Raw genomic sequence first — 22,176 nt, 5'->3', positions numbered from 1 at the left:
GGTACACTGGATAAAGACTCCTCCAGGCCAGGTGATCTGTGAGAACTGGAGACGGATTCCCCAGTGGCTTCAAAGCCAGATAAAAACAGAGATTGCAATGATGTTGAAGAAAGGTATTATATGTGAGTCCCACAGCGACTGGTGGAGCCCCATCATAGCAGTACCTAAGCCCAATGGAAAAATTCGTCTCTGTATCGATTTCCGGAAGGTGAACGCAGTAGCTAAGTTTGATGCCTATCCGATGCCGAGAGTGGATGAACTGGTGGAAAAAGCTGGGCAAGCTCGCTACATTTCCACTTTAGACCCGACAAAAGGTTACTGGCAAGTCCCAGTAGTGCCCGAAGATCAAGAAAAGACAGCATTCGCCACCCTGTGGGGTCTATTCCAGTTCCGACGCATGCTGTTCGGGTTACGTTTCAGTGTTTAATGGACGGAGTTTTGGCTCCCCATGGGGGTTATAACACCATGGGGTGTTCATAGACGATATTATTATATACACTGAGAACTGAGCTGAACACCTCACCACACTGAGAGCAGTAGTGCAAGACTTGAGAAGGGCTGGGCTGACAGCCAATCTGAAGAAATGTACAATAGGAAAAAGCCTGACTGCAGGTACAGCCTCTGACACTGGTGAGTAATGGAACACCCCTGGGGTGGCTTGAATGATGTTGTTATAGCCGGGCGGCTTGAATTTATGTTATAGCCCAGGGGCTTGTGTTTTGTGTTTGCTGTTTAAGACCAGTGGTTTGGGTGAGGCTATTAGGGGACGGAGGAGGCCTCATTTTTGGGACCCACTATGGAGTGGGGACCCTGGCACCAGTGAGGGCGCAGTCTTGTGGGGCACAGACCCCGGCACCAGAGGAGGCGCAACATTTTGGGGTGCACCAACCCTGGTGCCAGTGAGGGCACAGTGCAAGACAGGGCTGTGGAGAGCCCGAGCGCCAGTGAGGGCGCAGTGTGAAGCAGGGCTGTGGAAAGCCCAAGGAGGACAAGCGGGGGGGGGGGGGGGGGGAATATAACAAGGCCCAAATCAAACCACATCAGTATCATCTGTGAGGCTTGGGCTGCGGTGTAGCGGAGGAAAAGGAGCCACAGATAGCGCCCCCTGGCATCGGGGCAATAAATGCGCAGCTTCGTGCTAATTACCATCTACACATTAATTTAACAACAAGGCATGGCAGATGAGAAGGCAGGCAGTTGGCCCATAACAGGAGAGCGGGGTCACTGATAGATGGACCCCAGAAGAGGCACACCTGTTACAGCATCACTCTAAGAATTCAAAGAGCCGAGGTATGGTCCAGGTGTAAGCATTGGAAAACCAAGTTATGGTGAAGCAGATTTGATCAAGATCACTAGGAATCAATACCCCTGTTTCCTGACTTTGCTGTGGAATCTTAAAAATATTCTACAGGTATTAATTTACATCAAGGCAGGATAAAATCACTTTGACTATTATTGTGTCCACTTTCCACAAGTAGCAACTACTTAAATAGCATGGTCCCATGGATTGAATCCTAAACCAGACAAAAGAGATTTGGGTTCTAATTTCAATTCTGTCACAAAATTGCTGCATGAACTTTAACAAGTCAGTTCCTTTTCCATTTTTTCATTGTTGAGTACGGCAGAACATCCAAATAAAGCTGTAACGCTTTATTTGCACTCAGATGTTGGTTGCCTGAAACAACCAATCAGAGTGCTCTAAGAGCATTCCAGACAGGAGGCAGTAGAGGTGCAGCAGAACACTGCCATGATGGTGGGGACGGAGTGGCTGGAGCCAGTCCTGCTCCATGCAGGTGGCAGTGGCATAGGGTGCTCGCCAAGGGGGACAGAGGGGACGGTAGTGTGAGGTTCCCCTCTTCCCCTCCCTCCACTCCTGGGAGATGGTGGCAGTGTGGGGTGGTGGGTGGCAGCACTCCATCCCCACTCACCCCTGTCCCCCATCATTCCTGATGGGCAATTGGCTAGTGTTTATATAATGATGATCCTTGTCTAAGTAATCCTAGAGAAATGTTTAGTTAAGCTATACTTAAAAACTTCCATTGACAAATTCCTCAACCTCTCTAGGAAATCTGTTTCAGTGCTTAATTTCTGTCATAAGTAGGCATCTCTTCCTAATCTCTTAACCTAAAATCATTCTTGTTTCCTAGGCCTTCAGTCATTTTCTGTTGTTCCCCTCTAGACTCTTTCCAGTTTTCCCAAACTTCCTTGAAAGGTGGTATCTCAATCTAGAAACAATGCTCCAGATCTGATCCCACCAGTGCAGAATCAAGTGAAAGAATCATTTCCACCACTATACAACACTCCTTTGAAGTGAACTGAGGAAAATGTATGGCAGAATTTAATAGTAAAAAATGGTAGGAGTTGTTGTGGGCCAGTAGGGGGTGCTCCTGCACTGAAAAACCCACCTTATTGTGCCTGACCAACTACCCAATTCCAAGTGCCTCCCCAAAGCACCTCACATCTGGCAGACCCCCTTCCTGGAGCACACCTGCGAGCTTGGGGGTACTGCTGCCACCACCCAGGGGATCTGGTCTGTCTTCAGCCATGTGTCCCCTGGAGTACACACACCTAGTAGACGTAGAGGGGGCTTAACCCTCTGTGAAAACTTGGGCTCCTTCCTTTAGCCTGAAGCACCAAAAAGTAGCCTCACTTAGTCAGCTGAACCAAGGGGGCACCAAGGCATAACTCAGTCCCCCTCCCAGCTGGTCCACCATGCTATGAACAGTGGAGAACTTTATTGGTTAAAGAGAGAAGGCTTGGAGAAGGGTACAGGTTAGAGAAAAATTAAAGAACAACCACAGAGCAAACAGTGTGGCTAAGTAGCCATTAAGCACTCATCTGTATCACATTAAACTATATATCTAGGTAAGTTTCAAGTATCATCCAGAGGCTGATTGGGCTTTCCTCTGGAGGCAGGCAGTTCATGGAGCCAGTGAGTTTCCAGAGAGATCCCCATCTCTCTGCCTGGTTAGTTACTCACATGTTCCACAAAAATGGCTCCTTCCCTCCTCCAGGATGAAGGTGCTCTTAAATAAACTTTCCTGACCACACCCTCCAGGTCCAATCAGGGCCGGTGTTGTTTAAGGCTAACCAACCAATTTAAAAAGCATCACTGGTCTACTCAGAGATTGACATCTCTGGCGCCACTACATTTCTGCCATGAGGCCAGGTCATGTAGGCAGAGCTGGTTGCTTAGCAACTGGAGTGATAGACAGGTAATAAGCCTGGTAGCAGAGTTTGGGGAGATACTGTGATGGCATTATGTCACAAGAGTAAGGGTATAGCAGGGTGATAGAGGGAAAAGGAGAAGTAATCCCACTCACACCCTTTTCCCCTTTACTTTAACTGTGTCACAGCCCCTGGTGAGTGTTAGGGCTGTGAGAAGCTTTGGGTGGTGATTTGATTCAGAGGAGATTCGGCCTGATTCAGTGGCCAAATCTGCAAATCTGAATCAAATCAGAGGACCAATTAAAAGGTCCGAATCAATTCAAAGCTCTCCAAATCTCCAGAAAAGATTCGGAGAGCTTTGATGATTTGGGCAGTCCCCAGTGGCTGCAGCAGGGAGCTGCAGCCAGACTTGGAGTTGGTAAGTAAGGGGGCAGGAGGCCTGGGGGAGGAAGGAGGAGACCATGGAGGGACCCCTGCCAAGCCCCATCCCCTCCCTGCTCCCCCAGCCCCCCCCCCCCATAGCTGCTCCATCCACCCCAGCTCCCGGCCCTTTCAAGAAAAGCCCCAGTGCTCACTGGGTGCTGCTGGGTGGGAGATGATCCCTGCTCCCCCCCCCCCACTGCCCCATGCTGCATAGGGGGTTCTGCTCAAGCCCCCTGACACCTCCCACACCGCCAGCCCCCCCACGGCAGCTCTACCCGCTGCAGCTCTGGCCCTTTAAGAAAAAAAAGAAGAAAAGCCTCAGGACTCTCTGCTTCTGAAGTGGCCTCAGGGCTTCAGAAGGTTCATGCAGAGCCCCACATGTGGCATGGGGCATCAGGGGGCAGCGGGGATTGGCCCCCGCCAGCAGGAATGGTGAGTCAGGGCTTTTTTTTTAAAAAAGGGCCGGGAGCTGGGGCAGTCAAGGCAGCTATTGCCGGGCTGGGGGGGATGGGCCTGGCTGATTCAGAGATTCAGCAGCAACTGAATCTCCTAATCAGATTTGGCCCAATTGATTTGGGACAGTGATTCAAATCACCAAATTGAATCTCTGTCCCCCAAATTGGCCAAATCCGAATCTGAAGCAAATACTAGCTGCTTCTCACAGGCATGGGAAGTGTTCCAGAGACCACTGTCAGCCTCCCAGAGAAGCGGGAACCCTGAACTCCTGCAACACTGGGAGTTTACATGCCACAATCAAATAAGACTCACCAAAATGAGGCAAAGCCATCACATGCATCATTGGAGCCACTGCCTATTGGCTAAGGTCCCAAAAAACTGAAACAAAAAGGAAAAGGAATTAAGAGGATGAGCGACAATGGTGGTCAGTCACCTCAGCAGCGAGAAGCTGATGCTGAGGAGTGGTAAGTGGGCAGAAATCCTGCCTTGATTTTCTTTCTGCATTACTTTAGTTTCTACCTTTTCGTTTCATGAATTTTCTGAGGGAGGACTGTGCGGTAAGCCCAGAACCCTGTAATTTTGTGAGGACACTTTACAGCATTAATTTAAGTGAATTGTGTCCAGAGTGGCTTCTTGAGAGGAATCTCTTGGAGTTTTTTATGTTATGAGCACAGAATTAGAATCTCAAACTGGAGGTTAGTGGTGGGGGTGTAGTGGTGGAGAAGCTCCCAACAGACCATGCTCACCCAGAGATTGGGGTCAGTGGAGGGTCCAGTGCTACAAAACAATACTCTCAGAATCAAGACAGAGCTGCCAAAGAGCCCTAGGTTTTGACTCATGGAATATCAAGATAATTGATAATAAAAGGATGGCCAATCTTTTGGACAGGGCTTTAAACTAAGATTTCTGGAGGACAGGGATATAGAAATTCAGGGACCAACATATGAATAAGCCCAGTAGATAGGGACACTGGGAGAACTGCTCTTGTGGGAGCTGAGGGAATAGTTCTCCATCAGCAGGACAGGAAGACAAGGGTCTCGGTAGGAGGACTCAGGTGCCTATTACTAATGCCAGGAGCATGGGGAACAAGCAGGAGGAACTAGCCCTCCTACTCTCCACTGTGCATTATGATCTAGTAGGGATTAAGGGGAGCTTGTGGGACTCCTCACACGACTGGAGTGTAGCTATAGAGGACTACACCCTGCATAGAAGGGACCAGGTAGGGAAAAAAGGTAGAGGCATTGCTTTCTATGTGAAAGAGCAGTACACCTCCTTGGAGGCTGACATTGGCTCAAAAAATGGACAGCTTGAAACCCTCTGAGTCAAGTTGCGAGGGGAGGGGCATGTGGCGAAAGAGACCTAACTGTAGGTGTATACTACAGCCCACCAAACCAGGGGAAGGAACTCTATCATGGGTGATTTTAATTATCCAGACATCTCCTGGGAGGAACACTCAACCAAGTTGTAACAGTTGCAATCCTTCCTGACCTGTGTTGAGGAGTTCTTCTTGACTCAGGAGGTGTATGGGCCAACCAGAAGTAACACTTTGCTAGATATGGTCCTGGCCAAAAGAGACAACCTGGTGACTGATTTAAATACAGAGGGATGTCTGGGTGACAGTGACCATGAAACCATCGTGTTCACTGTCCGACATAAGACAGACAAATCAGACAGCAGGATTGAAGTATTGGACTTCAAAAATGCTAATTTCAACAAGCTTAGGTCACTAGTAGGGCAAGTGCTGCAGGACCAGGGACTGAAGGCAAAAGGTGTGCATTAAGAGTCATTGTTCCTTAAGGACACAGTCCTTGAAGCACAAAGGAAGTCCATTCCCATGTGGAGAGAAAGTAACAGAATGACTGGGAAGCACTCTTGGCTAAACAGAGAAATCACAGTCTTCTTAAGAAAGAGGCTTATAAACAATGGAAGCTTAGAGTGGGCCCCAAAGAGGACTATTCCACAAGGGCCCACATTTACAGGCCAGGATAAGAAAGGCTAAAGCAGCAACAAACTTAGATTAGCAAACAGGAATCAAGGACAACAAGAAGTCCTTCTTTAGGTACATAGGGAACAGCGGAAAAACAAATGGGCAAGTGAGGCCATTGCTCAATAACTCAGAAGAGCTGGTTACCGGTAACGAGGAGAAAGATGAGCTCCTGACTGACTACTGTGCCTTGGTCTTTCACCAGACCAAGAGGAAAACCAGACCAGGTAGAGTACAGGAAGAACACAGTAGGAATAATCACCTTCCTACTATTGCCATAGAATTGGCGTATGACCAATTAATAAAATTAGACGTATACAAGACAGCAGAACTGGATGATCTTCAAATGAGAGTACTGAAGGAGCTGGCCGAAGTCATTGCAAAACCCCTGGCGAAACTCTTCCACAACTCATGGTGCTCTGCAGAAGTCCCTGAGGACTGGAAGAGGTCCGATGTTGTGCCCAGCCATAAGAAGGGCAGGAAGGAGGACCTGGGTAACTATAGGCCAATCAGCCTAACTTCCATCCTAGGGAAAATCCTAGAAAAGTTCAACAAGGAGTCTATCTGCGATAAGCTTGTAGAAGGTAAGATTCTGAATGACAGCCAGCATGGCTTCATCATGGGCAGGTCTTAGCTTACCAACCTCATCTCCTTCTATGACCAAGTAACTTGCCACCTGGACTTGAGCAAGCAGGTTGACATTGTATACCTTGACTTCCAAAAGGCCTTTGATCTAGTATCCTACAATGTCCTCATGAGAAAACTGGAGGATTGTGGGCTTAACTCTGAGACAGTCAGGTAGGTGAGAAACTGGCTGCAGGATAGGACCCAGAGAGTCGTAGTGAATGGAGCTGTGTCATCCTGGCGAGAAGTGGGTAGAGGTGTCCTGCAGGGATCGGTGCTTGGTCCAGTACTTTTCAACATCTTTATTAACGATTTGGATGTGGGGGTAAAGAGCTCACTGACCAAGTTTGCGGACAACACCAAATTATGGGGGAGCACGGTCATGCTTTAAGATAGGTCTGCCTGTAACTGTAGCCTAGACAGGCTAGCAAGCTTGGTGGATTGGAACCTGATAAGTTCAATGTTGAGAAATGTAAAGTGTTCCAACTTGGGATGAGCAACCCCCAACACACCTACAGGCTTGGTGGCACCAAACTGACTAGCACAACGAATGAAAGGGACCTGGGGGTAATAATAGGCCACAGTATGAATATGAGCCGGCAGTGCGATGCTATAGCCAGTACGAAAAATAGTACTTTGGCATGCATCAATCGATGCATCTCTAGCAAAGCCAAGGAGGTGATTCTTCCACTCTACTTAGCACTGGTGAGACCGCAGCTAGAGTACTGTGTCCAGTTCTGGGCACCATACTTTAACAAGGTTGTGGACAAGCTAGAGAGAGTCCAAAGAAGAGCCACCCATATGATCAGAGCCTTAAAAGGTAAGCCATATGAGGAAAGGCTGAGGAATCTGGGACTCTTCAGCCTGAGGAAAAGAAGGCTTAGAGGGCACCTGGTAGCAGCTTTCCTCCTTACTAGGGGAGTACATCAAGGGCTCAGTGAGCAACTGCTCACCAGGGCCCAGGAGTAATGGCCACCAACTCCTGGAAGATCAATCCAGGCTCAACTTCAGGAAAAACTTCACAGTCAGGGTGTCTAGACTGTGGAATAAGCTCCTCCCTCCAGAGGTGATGCAATCACCTACCTTGGAAATCTTTAAGAGGAGACTGGACAGTCACCTTGCTGCAGTTACCTGACCCCCAGTTATCTTTCCTGCTTGGTGCAGGGGCTTGGACCCAATGATATTCTGAGGTCCCTTCTGGCCTTATGAATCTATGAAGATAGACTCAGCTGATTGAAAAGAGAGCCTTCATATTTTGACCAAGTGGATACTGTGAACAATAATATAGAAAGAGACAATCTGGTCAAGGCAGTAGACCCCTTTTGAGGTCTACTATATAACAAAAATCTACTATATAACAACAAGTCATGGTGGGTGAAGCTTAAAGAGGGGAAAACTCCCTGTCCAATAAGGGCAATGGGCGAGCCAGTATATCAAAAGAACCCACACCCATTACAGAGGGATAATCAGATCCTATGCAAATTGAAAGGGAATCTACCCTTTTCAAAAACTGTTATAGGATTTTCAATAAAAAAGGCTTGTCTTATTTTAGAGACAATACTTCCTTTAGCATAGCAGAGCCTTTAATGCCATTCTGGATCATTAGTCATTTCATACTAATCTAGAAGGAAAGGAAAGCCGTTTGCTGAATTATCAGTACAACATTCATGTATCTGATGATCTTTTATTATTATAATACTTAATTCTCCCTTTTTATTATTATAGTACTTCATTCAGGGCTTTTACGTATGAACTTCATACGTGATAAGTGCAGAAGGGACTGTCATTCAAGAATTAGGTTGTATAGCCACACTCACATATGATTAATGATGTGATGCCTCACTCAGAGCAAATTTATTGTCTCACACACAGATGCCTGTACATAATTCAGTCTAAGCAGCTAAACAACTTATTGGCTGAAGTAATGGCATTTACCTGCTCAACTGAGATCAACTGTTTTAGAGTAAGTCTGTGACATTACTAGTGCCATGTTAATTTGTGGAAAGATTGATTATATAAAGAAATCATTTCAAGGCAAACAATAGCTAACCCTCATTGCTGATGCTGGGAAGTCGAAAATGCAGGAATTGTGAATCTGCAAGGATCTGGAAAAACTCTCTCAAGTTTTCTCATCCATTTCTAATGCTGTTTATTAAACCACACTGAGAAAGCTGGAGTATTCATTATATGTCATAAAGGGCTATGAGTGAAAAAATGTGCCAGGACACATTCAGTTTTAAATGAGTGGCACTGAAGTGCCCTAAATAAAGAAATGTAAGGTAATGTTAAGGTTCTCATGAAAGCATGATATTTCATATGCATAAAAGACTAATATAAACCCTCAGCTCCAATACAGCTACATTAAGCCTCTTTAATTAAATAGGAACAATGGAAATAATAGGGAAATTCAACATTGGTTTTATTTCTTGGCTCTTATTCTTTAATAATTGAATTTGGCTGGATACTAACAGAAGCTGTCATGACAGAATAAGAATGCTGTTCTCCCCTTTTTGGTGTTGTGGAAATACTGGGTCATATTTCCATTGTTCATGTTTATATAAGGTACAGAGACATAGTCTGCATAAACATGAAGTGTTTTCAAAGGAATAGTTAAAGTAGAAGGTGCAATTCCTTACTAGATCTTGGGGGAAGCCATTCATTGTAACATCCAGGTAGCAGTAACTAGTTACTCTAGTTACTTATTTTCAATAAAAAACTGCAATTTCAGCTAAACATGTCATTCCAGGCAGTGGTGCTTTAAGAAAATAATGAAATATCATGCCTTGAGATAACATCACGAGACCTGGCAATACTATGCATGAGGTAATAAAGAGTGCCCGTGATTTGGCCATGTCTATAATAGAAGTTTGCACTGAGACAGCTACACAAAAGAGTAAAATCCCCAGTGTACACAAGACCTGAATTTCTTATGACTGTTAGGAGTTTTAGAAAGCAACTTATTTTTGTGAAATTGGCCTCATTCTCTACCATGCAATGTACAGAGTCAGGCAAGTACGTATCTGTCTGTCTTGCAAGACAACAGAATTATGCCAAGTGAGACAGCTCATTAAAGGTAATCCTTGCTTGAAAGATAAAGCGAAGCTGGAGTGACATCTCCAGGGTGCAAAATCCTGGCAGTGTATACAGAGACACTGAGTTGTCCATACACCAGTATCCCTCTCTCAGCCTAATGTACACAGAGGAGACAACTCTGTGTACTGCTGAATGGTGACAAAACCCCACGTGAGTTAAATAGGTAATCTCAAATGATTGTTGATAGTAGTTTTATAACAAGACTCATAATATATTCTGTGTGTCAGGGAGGGGAGAAAATGAATATGCATTTCCAATTAATCCTGCATTTATGTATCAGTGGTCTGAGTAGCCCAAGCAAAAATATAAAGGAGCATGCTTTGTCTTGTGGACTGGTACGTAGACTACTGCAAAATGTAGCCCCAAATGCTCATTAAAATGCAGTGTAGTATAATGGGATCATGTATGACCAAACAGGTTTTCAAAATTGTGGCACCCCCTCCCCCCCCCAACCTAAAAAATCCCTTAATGCAAATACCTAACCCATAGAAAAATCTGTACATTTGTTTGTTTTTATTTCACTTAATGTACATATAAGATCTTGTCATTAATCTTAGGTGACATTTTGCCCTGAGCCACACTTGTGAAAACAATCTAGAGTTTCCATGCATGAAAAGCAGACAGAATTTGGCCTCTTCCCTATTTCAGCTGCAGTGAATATCTATCTGTGGCTACCTTAAAATCACAGCAAGTAACATCTGGTAACTGCCCTTTTTCTCATGTTTCCACTGGTTTTCAGACCTCCTGGTAGCTGAGACTGCGCATCTGGATGTTTTAAACATACAAAGGAATTGCTAGAGCAGGCAAAAGAGAAAACGGTGCAGAGAGTTAAGATGTGCAGATAAGTAACTGGTGGACTGTGCAGCTAAAATAACTGGCAACCAGTGAGGGAAAAACTTTTTAAAGAGGGTAGTGCAAGCTAAGGCAGAATGAAGACTCATGTTATCTTTACCCCTTTTGGCTTCATTTTTAAAGTACTCTTGATCCAACAGCATATTTTTTACCAAACTTTAGCTGCACCGTCACCAATCATTAAGTTTCCTGGAGACAGCCCTCCTAAAACAGACAAAGAACTAGCAGTGGTAAGTGTTGGTTTTGTCTTTGCTTCAGATTTATATTGTTGTTCACCATAAGCAGATGTTTCTTTCTTGTTTCAGCTGAGGCTAGGAAATGACTGTAGTTTTCTCTCTCTAGAGTCTCTGGAAGGGAGAGCTAGCTAGCAAGGGTATCAGTTTTCAGATATAAAAGCTAGAGCCAAATAATGTTTCCCCTTTTAAAAAAATTTAAGCCAGCATGGAGAGGGCTTTTCTTTTCTCTTTGAACATACAAGAAAAGAATAATTTCATTAAACAGTTCTGACTTTTGTTGAAAGGTTTTAGTAGTAGTATTTAAAGCAAATAAAATGGAATAGAAAAATATGGAAAACACACAATTCTGAGATTCTTTTATAGTCTAAGCTCACACCACTTTTCAAAATGTTGTTTTCCGTGTTGTTTACCATGCATTGCATAAGCACGGCTTTGAGGGACAATTATATCTTAAAGCTGGATAGAGTTTCAGGAAACATAATGACTGGTTCTAACTTTGAAAGACCTTATCAAAGGTTTGATGAAAGATATTTTTCCTAACCCACATTCATTCTGGAACAAAAAAGTGACATTAGCAACTTATGGATGTATAGGATTTTATTCTAACCTTACTTTAGCCCTGTGTACGTTCATAAAAATGACATAATGAGAAAGTCGATTTTAGGGAAGATTGAGATGGATTATTCTTATTTTAGCATGCAAATTATAGACATTTCTCTTCTTCATCACTAACTCCATTTTAAGGAAGATTGAGATAAATTATCCTTGTTTTAACATGTAAATGATCAAAAAAATGGTCACTTCTTTTTTAGGAGATAGTATGCACACCAGGAAAATTTGCTAGGTTTAAGGGAGGGGTGGAGAGTTTCCAAAAGGAGGTGGAGATGTTGGCAAATGCAGGCAAACTGACCCAAAGGAGCAATTTCCACTTTCAAACCTTACCAAACAAACCACCAAAGGTTTTACTGACCTTGGCAACATGACAAGGGGGTCATATATTTCTAACGGTAGTTCAACTGTTCTTAAAATAATCTCTCCATTTTGTTAGATACACAATGAAGTTTTTATTCAATAACGGTAAACCACATCTACTCTTCTCATCTATATTTCATTCAATGAGCCTATTCATTGTTGTGTATATTCCAATGGAAAATCATGTACTACTTCAACATTTCAGTTCTTTGTCTCTCTTGTACTACTCCTGAGTAATGCTAGACTGCTCAGTCTCTTATGCACCCTGGGCCTGAGCAATGCCAAGGTTTAGAAGCAGAACTTAGACCAGCATTTTGCTGCTGGACTCCTTTCAGTCACAGGCTACATCAAAATTGCAGCTTCCCACAATTTTCCACAGAATCTGACAGATCTTTCAGAGCTTGGACCAAGATGTTGTTTGGAGAGATACAAAAACTCTCCTTCAGAACTCTGAAGATATAATAACTGTGTTCATCTCTGTTCTTCACAATGTGTCTCTATTTTAGAAAGTTTCAGATGCATTATTTTGATTTTATATTTTAGCAAATAAATATCTTACTGTGCCTCAGTTCTTATCCCTCAGCTGTGCACCATAGTCCCAAGACTGGAATACATGGCAGCAGATATAACCTGCCAGTTTAGATTTCAAGTAAGCTTTTACTTCCATACAACTCTAGTTATTAAGCCATGACACATATCTGGGAGATAAGGACAGAGGCAAAATTAAGATAGTCATATGTCAAAGGAAAAATCAGGATGATAATGTATTCTGGGCATTGGTATGCATAGAACATATTCTGAGACCATTTCACATAAAGCCAACAGCTCATAACCTGTCACTGATACAATGAACCTTACAGCAGGAAAGTAATATGAAGTTGCCGGGTAAAATAAATACAGTGATCTCTGCCGCCAAAAGCTACCTCAAACCAGGTTGATATTAAACTTCAGAAACTAAACAAAATTTAGTCTTGATAAGGGGAACATCTTCCAGGACTCCAAGATCTTGTTCAAAATCGTGCTTCAGAGGTGTGTATCTGCTTTGCTTCTATGATAGTTCTAAATCAGTTTCCCGGTGGTGGAACTGAGTACTGCATTTCATAACCATTTGCAGTCATTAATAATTCCTTGTTACTTTTTTGTAGTGAGAAGTTAACCAAAGTATCTTGGGTAAACTTGAGTTGTTATATTCTAACTACATGGACATTTCTGTTGCATTTTCAGTTGGTTAACAAGTTCATTACTTGTACCTACATTCAGTTGCACAGCTGCATTCAGGTCAGGGCCTTCAGTTTGAAGTTAATTTAGCAAGATCTTTGGAATCATTAAATGAATGTGATCATCTAATTATCACTTAGTATTATTACTTTTAGATATAACTAATTTCTTCAACATGGATCATTCATTCCAGCTTTGATTGGGATCTTTACCTGGGACTTAATCCATATATCATAGTTTCTTTTATTTCTGTTATAAGCCAAAGCAAACCAACAAGTAGAGGTATGAGGATCAGCCAAGTGGTGTGATATTTAGTTTTGAATTGAAATATTGAAGTGGAGGTCTTTTTTTAATTAAGTTTTAAGCTAACAGACTCTCACATGTCCATTTATGTTTGCTGTGTATCTGATAACAGTATACAATGTCAGTTTTCAAATCAGTTTCAGTCCTATGAAAATGTAGGAAAAGACTGAATAAAATACACTTGAGTAATTAGTCAAATCACAAAAGTCAGACCCATTTCTTTTCAAACAGAACATTTGGTGCTCTCTGTAAATTACTTTGAGTAATTTAGAAGTGTGAAGTGGTGCTTCACATTTTTTGTTGCTGTTCACTTCTTGTTTTTTTTAACTGTAACTGGACAAATATATGAGTCATTCTCACCAAATAGAAATATTTCTTTAGATTGTTGTAGAGGAGACTGAAAGAGGAAGAACAATGATTTTGTGCCAACTTTGTGTGTTCCTTTTTGAGGCATAACATGAGTACTGTTCCTTAAAGGAACTCTGTTTTGTGGACTGCTTTATCATCTTAAGCTATGTATTTTTATCATCTTATGCCTTTTTAAAAAAAGGGACATCCACATTTCTGGGATGTCCCAGGAAACTACTAGCTGCCTTGAGGAAAAAGAACAGTTGTAGCCACAAGACTTAACACTGTGAGACAATGTAAACCTGCCCTGACCCAGGAAGGTTTTGCCTCAGCTCCAAGCTAATAGAGATGTTTTTGTATACAGTTGCTCCAGGGCAGTTACCATATTGTCACATTTTATCTCAAAGTTCCCTTACTTCGGGCAATACCACTCATGTAAACACCGCTTCACGTATGCCTTAAAAAGTTCAAGATTATTTCTTCCATGGTCTGAGAATGTCTTAGTTTCAGATATATAAATTATACTTTTCTTAGATTTGATTGGACAGGATGGTAATGTGACTGCAACTTTCTTCCCCCTATAACCCATGTGTTTGAGTTAACAATTAATAAAAAAAATCTAACATACAAAGACATCTACATTGTTCACAGATTCACAGAAGTTTAGGGCTGGAAGAAACCTTGTGAGATCATTGGGTTCAACTCCCCCAGCCCAGCTCTGGGCAGGAAAGACTGCTGGAATAGAACTAAATCAGAATAAAAATAGGTTAGTGCAATCTATGTGCAAAAGGCTGTGTTCTCTCACCATAATCAAAAGCTAAGAAGTCTGTATAAAAAATAACTTATTCTATTATTACAGTGGTTTCCTTTTCATGGTTTCTTTGATACCATAAAGTTCTTTAATAGTCTATACAGCCTTTCAGGAAGAGCAGGGGGATAAGCAAAAGTTGAAATTCTAAGCAGGTTTATGCAGTATCCAAAAACAAAAAAAAAACACAAAACCATTTCTTCTTTTGTAGTTTGACTATGAGGCTCCATGTTCTACTAATTAATAAAGCAATTAATTAAACATGCCTGATAATAATGTATCCCTATATATTACTAATAATGAACATAATTACTTAATTAGCAACTCTGTGTAATCAAGGATGCTCTGTGTCCATTAAAAAGATTCTGCCATTTTCTTTTGGTTGCTAATAATATTTATTTAAAAAGAAAACTTGGAAATGATCATATATGAAAGGCAATTACTGTATTTGTTGTAATGATAAGTCTCTCCTTTTAGTATTCTGAAGCCTTTGTTCTGTATGCTTTTTCTCTTTTTTAAAGCAATACCTGAATACATTCTATGGGTGTCCAAAAGACAATTGCAATTTATTTGTGCTGAAAGATACTTTGAAGAAAATGCAGAAATTCTTTGGGCTGCCTGAAACAGGAGATTTGGATCAAAACACTATTGAAACAATGAAGAAACCCCGCTGTGGTAATCCAGATGTGGCCAATTATAACTTCTTTCCAAGAAAACCAAAATGGGAGAAAAATCTTGTAACATACAGGTACTGACTTTTAGTATAATTTCTTTCACTTCTATAGAATGCCCTTAAAAAATGGAGTGTTGCAATGAGGCTTTTAAATTTTATTTTATTTTTTTATCCCATGGTCTAATCTCTAGACAAGAATCACCAAATTATATACTCTACATATTTGGACAACTACTGAAGCATCTGTGAATCTCCAAAATTTAAAGTTTAATGAATAAATACCCAAAACCTATGCTACAAGTTCAAAGATTGGAACTCAGGAGATGTGGCTTATATTACTTGCTTTGCTGCAAACTTCCTGTGATATCTTGTTCGATTTCCTTAATGTTAGTGTGTCTTTCTTATCCATCAGTGCATTGCACATAATATAGATTCCTGACTGCACAGGGCTGTTATGGGGATTAACTCTGCCATAATTTCTGAATACTGCTCTTAATGCCACAAAGTAGCTCCTAAAATAAATAAAAGCCTGACAAATATTCACCACTGATCAACTGATCATACATCAGTTGTTGTTCTTAACTCTCCAGTCTTATGCATTTAATCCAATCAGGGACCAGATGGAATGTGCTTTAAGTAAGCGGTCATAAATAAATAACGAGGCACCAGTGGTAAATGTAAACAAGCTGTAGGCTGAAAATTCACAACAAATATTTCCAATATCAACATTGGTTTATAAAAAACATCTTTAATAATGGCTGTTGACCATTCCCTCTAGGAAACCAGGCAAATACCTCTATCAGCATGTTTTTATTAATTGTCAATACCACAAAGAACTCAGGAATGATTCCATTCCTGTTGAAATTAATGGAAAACTCCCACTGACTCTTAAAAGCATTAAATTGGTCCTAACTACTTCATTGATTGTGTTCCCTCTTCTTTGTTCAGGGGGCACAACATCTTTCATACTCTGAGTAGTCTAGTGAACCCTGAAAAATATTGTGGTAGATTTCCAGGCCTTCTTTTGCAGATATGCTCCAGATGATATCATTGTCTTGCAATACTTCCACATACAAAGCAGTTCCAGTAACTACAAGCAGCAGCACAATGTTGGAAGTTTTTCATTAGCAGGAAGTTCATTGTCTGCTGAGCAAGGCATTAATAAGTCCTGGTCAGCGTAAATCAAAATGAAGAAAGCAGTTAACTTATGAACTGTGTTTCCTCTACCTAATCTCTGTGGTTTTAGTCCATGTGCTTTCATTCCCCTCTAGATGTCTTGCATCCTCTGTTTGTAAGCTTCCTGAATGCTCTGGTAAGGAACTGACTGTCACTCAGCCCAAAAGAAAATATGATGGAGAACTAAAATGGTACTTTGCTTTTTAAAAGTCAAAGGGCACATCTACACAAGATGCTACATCACCATAATGACGAGTTACGGCAATGCACCTCATCACTATGGCAACGTAGCATTGGTGGGCACAAACTGTGACACTGATGTTACTGCGCAGTAGCTTCAGAAATAACCCATGAAGTGGGTACTTGCTTAAGCAAGTACTAAATAACTGTGCAGCAACAACTGTGCAGTCCTGCACACATATAGACATGCTCAAAGTATCTCTCTTGACTATACAGAATTCTGCTGACAGTTACGATATTTTATGATGAATCAGTGAGTGAACTTGCTTACACATGCCTAACAAAATGATCTGGAAAGGTCTTAGGCCTTATTAAAAGCATATAAAAATGTGTATCTCAGTGCCTCAGGTCTTATTTAAAATATATTTATTCAGCATGACACATTTGTTAGGTCACATTGGGTGTGTCTATGTGTGCATTTGATGCGCCACCAGTTTACTTACGAGTAAATTACTTGCGAGTCCCCAGGCACATATCTACACATGTAGGGAAGTTGGAGCATATTTGATATACCAATCTGCTCCTGCTTCCCAGGGCCCTGCAATGGGTCCATGCCACCACCAGGAGAGAGCTCCAGGAGAGAGCTGCAGTTGCCAACAGCTGTCAGCCCTTTTCAAAAGCCAGCCTCGTTCACTGCTCTCTGGCCAGCCACTTCCCTGGCCAGGAGCAGCATGTGCAGTACAGGGACAGCAAGCAGCAGCATTCTCCTTGACGTCTTTGCCCACCCCATCCCCATGCCATGGCTGCTTCAGCCCCTGCCCCTGGCAACAATGAACAGCACCTCATGCTCATGCATGAGCCCAGAGGCCAGCACCTCTATGCTGGCCCTGCTGGTCCTGCTGGCTCATGATGCCAACCACTGCCTGGTCCATGGCTGTCTTGACCCTATTGGTTCCCCTACATGTAGCAACTGCCTGCTTGCCTACCATGTGCAATCCCAGGCTGCTGCTGCACACCTGCCACCTTCACTCCATCTGCCTGGATGAACCCTGTCAGGGACACCAACAATGGGCTTCAGGATGCCACTGCCAGGGCTGCCGTCACTCTCCTGGGCCTCCAGCCCTGCCTCCTCTGGATCTATTGGGCCAGCCAGGACTAGTGGCTGCACATCATCCAGCAAACCTGGGTCAATGAGCAGTGGCTGGAGACATTCTTCATGATCCGGGCCACATTTTGGGATCTGCTGGAGCAACTCCTGTCATACCTGTAGCAGGTGGCCCTTGCCCTGCTTAAGCTGACCATGCCCACCAGCCTGTGGTACACCTGTTTGGCATGGGGGGGATACCGTGCTCTGCATGCATGACTCCCTAGTAGTGGTGCTGGGGTTCCATGCCCTCAGATACCCTCAGTGCATCGGGGCCCTAGATGGGACCCACCTCCCCATTACCTACCCATCCCACAGAAACTGCCCCTATTACAGCCAGAGGGGCTTTCACTCCATGGTGCTCCAGGCCATCATGGACCATCACGGGGTCATCACACATGACTTCCAACTGGGCAGGCAGTGCCAACAACACCTGTATCTCTGGGAACATCAGTCTGCCAGGCCTGGCAGAGAGTGCACAGTTTGAGCCAGGGATGCTGGACCTGCAGCTGGACACCATGGTGGTCCTGACTGTCCTCATTGGGGACCCCACCTACCTGCTCCTGTCCTGGCCATGCAGCCCTACACCATCCAGCTGAACCCCCACCAGGCCCACTTTAACTGATGTCTGTGCCAGACCCATGGCATGGTGGAGTATGCTTTCAGCCGCCTTAAGGGATGCTGGTATACCCTCACTGCACACCTTGAGTTCGCTGAGGAACACCTCCCCTGAGTTGTTGTCATAGCTTGCATGCTGCATAACATCTATGAGGAAAGAGCTGTGCCATGAGGCCTGAGTAGAGGAGGTGCAGTGGGTGGAGGACACCTGGCAGAGGGAGCACAACCCACAGTGGCAGCAACAGGGCACTGGGTGTGGGAGGCCCTGGCTAACCACCTCCTCCAGCAATACCCACTGTAGCCCACCTGCACCACTACCCACAGATTTCCCCAAGCCCCCTGCCCCCTCCCAGTAACACACTCATTGAAGACATGTTTCACAAGAACAAGTTTTTATTCCCCTCATGTCAGACAGAGCCCCTGCTCCACCCTTCCTTCCCAACAAACAGAGTCTCCTCCCCCTCCCTCCATAATGAACAGAGCCCCTCCAGCACCCACTAAACCCATCAACAATAAAACGTCTTCTTCCCCATGAAAACTCAGGCATTATATGAGGCGTCCTTCCAAGAAAAGCCTTCAGTAAAGTAACAGGAGAACTACTGAAAATGTCATTGCCCTGCAAGTAGGCTGAGACTAGGAGTGGTTGCTGTGGGAGAGGGTTGGGCTCATGTACAGACATCAGGGCACTGAATAGGAGCCAACTTTCCAGGGATTCACTACAGAGAAAATCTAAACTAATTTGCTTTCTTCCTAAGTAGCCCAGGTAACTGTTACACTATGCAAATGAAAAGGAATATACAGGAAATTAAATTTAATATTAAAATGTGAATATTCCAAAGTGTAACTGACTAAAACAGCCTGCACAAGTAAACATGTGGCTTCACTTTTGAAGTGTTAGGGTAAATTCAGGCATTACATTTATATCAGTATAACTAGGGTTAGGTTGATCTAAATGCCCATCTGTGCAGATGTTCAGGGGGCTAAAATGGGATTAAAATGGTACAATATGTAAAAAGGTACAATATCCTGTCTGTGCCATCCGGGGGTAGGGGGAGGAGGCATAGGGTGGAGGTGCTTAGGGGGCAAGTAGCTAGACCCCCAGCCTCTGCCTATTTCCCTGTTGCTGCCAGGGGTTAGGCATGGTTAGGGTCAGGAGCTGGGCAGTGGGTGGCAGGAAGGCAACTGCCAGAACCAGAACAGTTTCCAGCACCCAGTGGTTATCATCTATGGCCTGCACTGCCCTGGCCAGGACTGTGCTCTGCTTCTGTAGGGCCTCCACCTGCTTGTACTCCAGGGCTAGGAGCTGTACTTGGAACTCCTGGTCTGCCTGGTCCCACACCTCCTCACAGCCCATGTCCTCCAGCTGTCACCTGTCCTGGCAAGCCATGTCTTCCACCCACCACCTCTCCTGGTGGGCACAAGTGTCCCCCAGGTGGTCCTCTGATGCCATAACCAGGCGGTCTAGGAGGAGGGTCCTTTTCAATGGTCCTCCTTTGGCAGAGCCAGCATATCCACAGGGCCCTGGCTGTGGGTAGTGGCGACCCTGATGTCGCATCCTGGCTGCCAAGTACATTTTCTCCCCCAAATGCAGTTGCAGGCCTTGTACAGCCATGAGAAAGAAGCTGTTTGTGTGAGTTTGCAACATTTCAAAGATAAGATGCTCTGTACTAGGGGCTGTGTGCTGCCCAGCCTCGGATTGGGGGTTGGGTATGCATGAGTGCCCAAGGACCATGGTAAGCCAGCTGGGCAAGTCCAGGCCCAGACCCAGGCTTAGGATGCTGCTGGCCAAGTCCCCTATGCTGACTCACTCCCCTATGGCTAGCAAGCCACTGGGTACTGGACACAGGAAGCCTGCCTGCTCCACCAAATTCCCAGGGTGGAACAGGGCCAGGCTTCTGGTAGCACCTTTTTCCACAGCTCCAGACCCTGCTGTTCCCCATTCTCCTCCTGCTGGCCAACCACTGTGCTGTGCTGCCACCCATCCTATTGCAGCCAGGCTCAGTGGGGTGCGGGGCTCCCAGACAACTGGGATGAGGAGCTGCCTATGCCCCCACCTTCCGTTCAAGGGCCTTCTCTGGGGAAGTGGCCTGGGCCCAGCCTCCCCTCCCCGCATACTGCCTGTGCATGCTGACCATGACTGTGCTGCACACGTCCTGAGCACTGCATGAGGAGTTGTTCATGTGGACTGAGTGGTGCCCAACCCACTACGCCCTGCTACTGCTGATAGCCATGATGCCATGGGTGAACCTGCACACCTTGCATGGGATTCTCTGCCCAGCCAGGGCTCACTATTAGCTGCCCCAGCAACAGATTGGAGCAGGGAGCTGGTACCTGCCCCTCCCCTGCAGCTCTTTCCAAGCACCGCACCTGGATCTCCTGATCAGGGCACAGAGCTGGTACCTGCCTCTGACTGGGACAGTTCCCAGCAGCCACTCCATGATCACAGGGTGGGGGGCTGGGAAACTTCTACCCTGCTCAGCTCTGCAATCATGGAGCTGGGTGGGAAACGGGCTGGAGAGCTTGTGCCCTGTTCAGCTTCACTATTGTGCAGCTGAGTGGGGAACAGGCTCCCCAGCCCGAGCCACCAGGGATCTCCCAGCACCAGCCTTGTGACCATGGATCTGGGAGATAAGGATCTCCCAGCCCTCACTCCCTGATCGTGATCTTAGAATGTGGGGCTTGGAGGTCCCTGCTTCTGGGGCAGGGGGACATAGTCCCCATCCAGGTTTCAGTGGCAGAGCTGGCCCTGGCAGCTGCCAGATCCTGGAGGCAGGGAGCATTTCTGCCCCCTGGTGGCTGGCTGACCAGGAGAAGATTTGCTCCCAGTCAGGTATCTACACAAGTGCTACTGCACAGTTAGTAATCAGAAGTAAATTTGCTACTTGCATTTGTAGGTAGCAAATTTACTCACGATTAGTGAGGTTTACTGGGAAGTAAGCGTGTGTACATGTAGACGCACTGCTTACTGCTTAGTAAACTATGCTACTTCACAGTAAAGCATCTTGTGTAGACGCACCCACAGACTCTGGCCAAATAGCAAATTGTATTACAGACTGCTATGTGCAGGGCACATCTACACAAGAAATTTACTGTGCAATAGATTAATTAGCTGCACAGTAAAAGTCACGCATCTACACATGCACCCTTATTAGTCTGGAGTAAACTAACAGGATACAAGTACTATCCTGCCTGCTGGCTAGCCCTGCCCTGAAAAACCCTGATGCCCCAGTCAGCCTGTCCACAGCACACTGAGCCAGGGGGAGTAGCCCTGGGCTAGCAGTCTGAACCCCCAGGACCCTTGCCAGTTGGGGTTGCTCCTACCCAGCTCAACGTGTTGCAGTCCTGGGCACATGTGAAAATGTGTTTCCAGGAGCAGTACGCTCTGGAGTTTATTGCAGTGCATTAATATGCATGTGTAGACACACCCTCAGCATTCTAATTCTAAAAGAAAGGACTGATAAAGTAGTATCTTGTTTAATTTATTTGGAATTTGCTCTTTTTCTTTTATCGTGAAGGATTTTAGGCTACACACCAGACTTGGACCCTGAAACAGTTGATGATGCCTTTGGTCGAGCCTTTAAAGTCTGGAGTGATGTGACACCATTGAAATTTTCCCGAATTAATGATGGAGAAGCGGACATTATGATAAATTTTGGACGATGGGGTATATCTTTCTGTTTTTACATTTGCTCTTGGTTTTGTTCCTTTCATTAATCCTCAGTACTGGAATGACCTTGCGCTCCCCATGAGCTTTTCTGGCAAACTGTATCCCAGTTTGCACTTGGCTTATCCAGGCTATATCTGATTTCATAAAAGGTTTCTCTCCCCTTGTCCCTCTTCTCATTACATATATGAGATAGAGAGAAAAGTCTATAATATCCTTATCCTATATTTATCTTT

The 22,176-nt window shown here is 44.5% G+C and overlaps 1 protein-coding gene across 1 annotated transcript in view; it reads left to right on the top strand.

The window, feature by feature from the left end:
• The first annotated feature begins 10,495 nt into the window (after window positions 1–10,495).
• Window positions 10,496–22,176, top strand: part of MMP2 (matrix metallopeptidase 2) — a 55,418-nt gene continuing 43,737 nt past the window's right edge. The window contains exons 1-3 of the mRNA XM_006273017.4: window positions 10,496–10,830; window positions 15,007–15,233; window positions 21,792–21,940. Of these exons, the coding sequence (XP_006273079.2) occupies window positions 10,678–10,830; window positions 15,007–15,233; window positions 21,792–21,940 (529 nt within the window). The 5' untranslated portion in view covers window positions 10,496–10,677. The remainder of the gene's footprint in view (window positions 10,831–15,006; window positions 15,234–21,791; window positions 21,941–22,176) is intronic.

Source organism: Alligator mississippiensis, chromosome 10 (genome assembly GCF_030867095.1).
Source record: "Alligator mississippiensis isolate rAllMis1 chromosome 10, rAllMis1, whole genome shotgun sequence".
NCBI lineage: Eukaryota > Metazoa > Chordata > Crocodylia > Alligatoridae > Alligator > Alligator mississippiensis.
The sequence above is the reverse complement of the archived record's forward strand: the minus strand, read 5'-3'. Positions and strand labels throughout refer to the sequence as shown.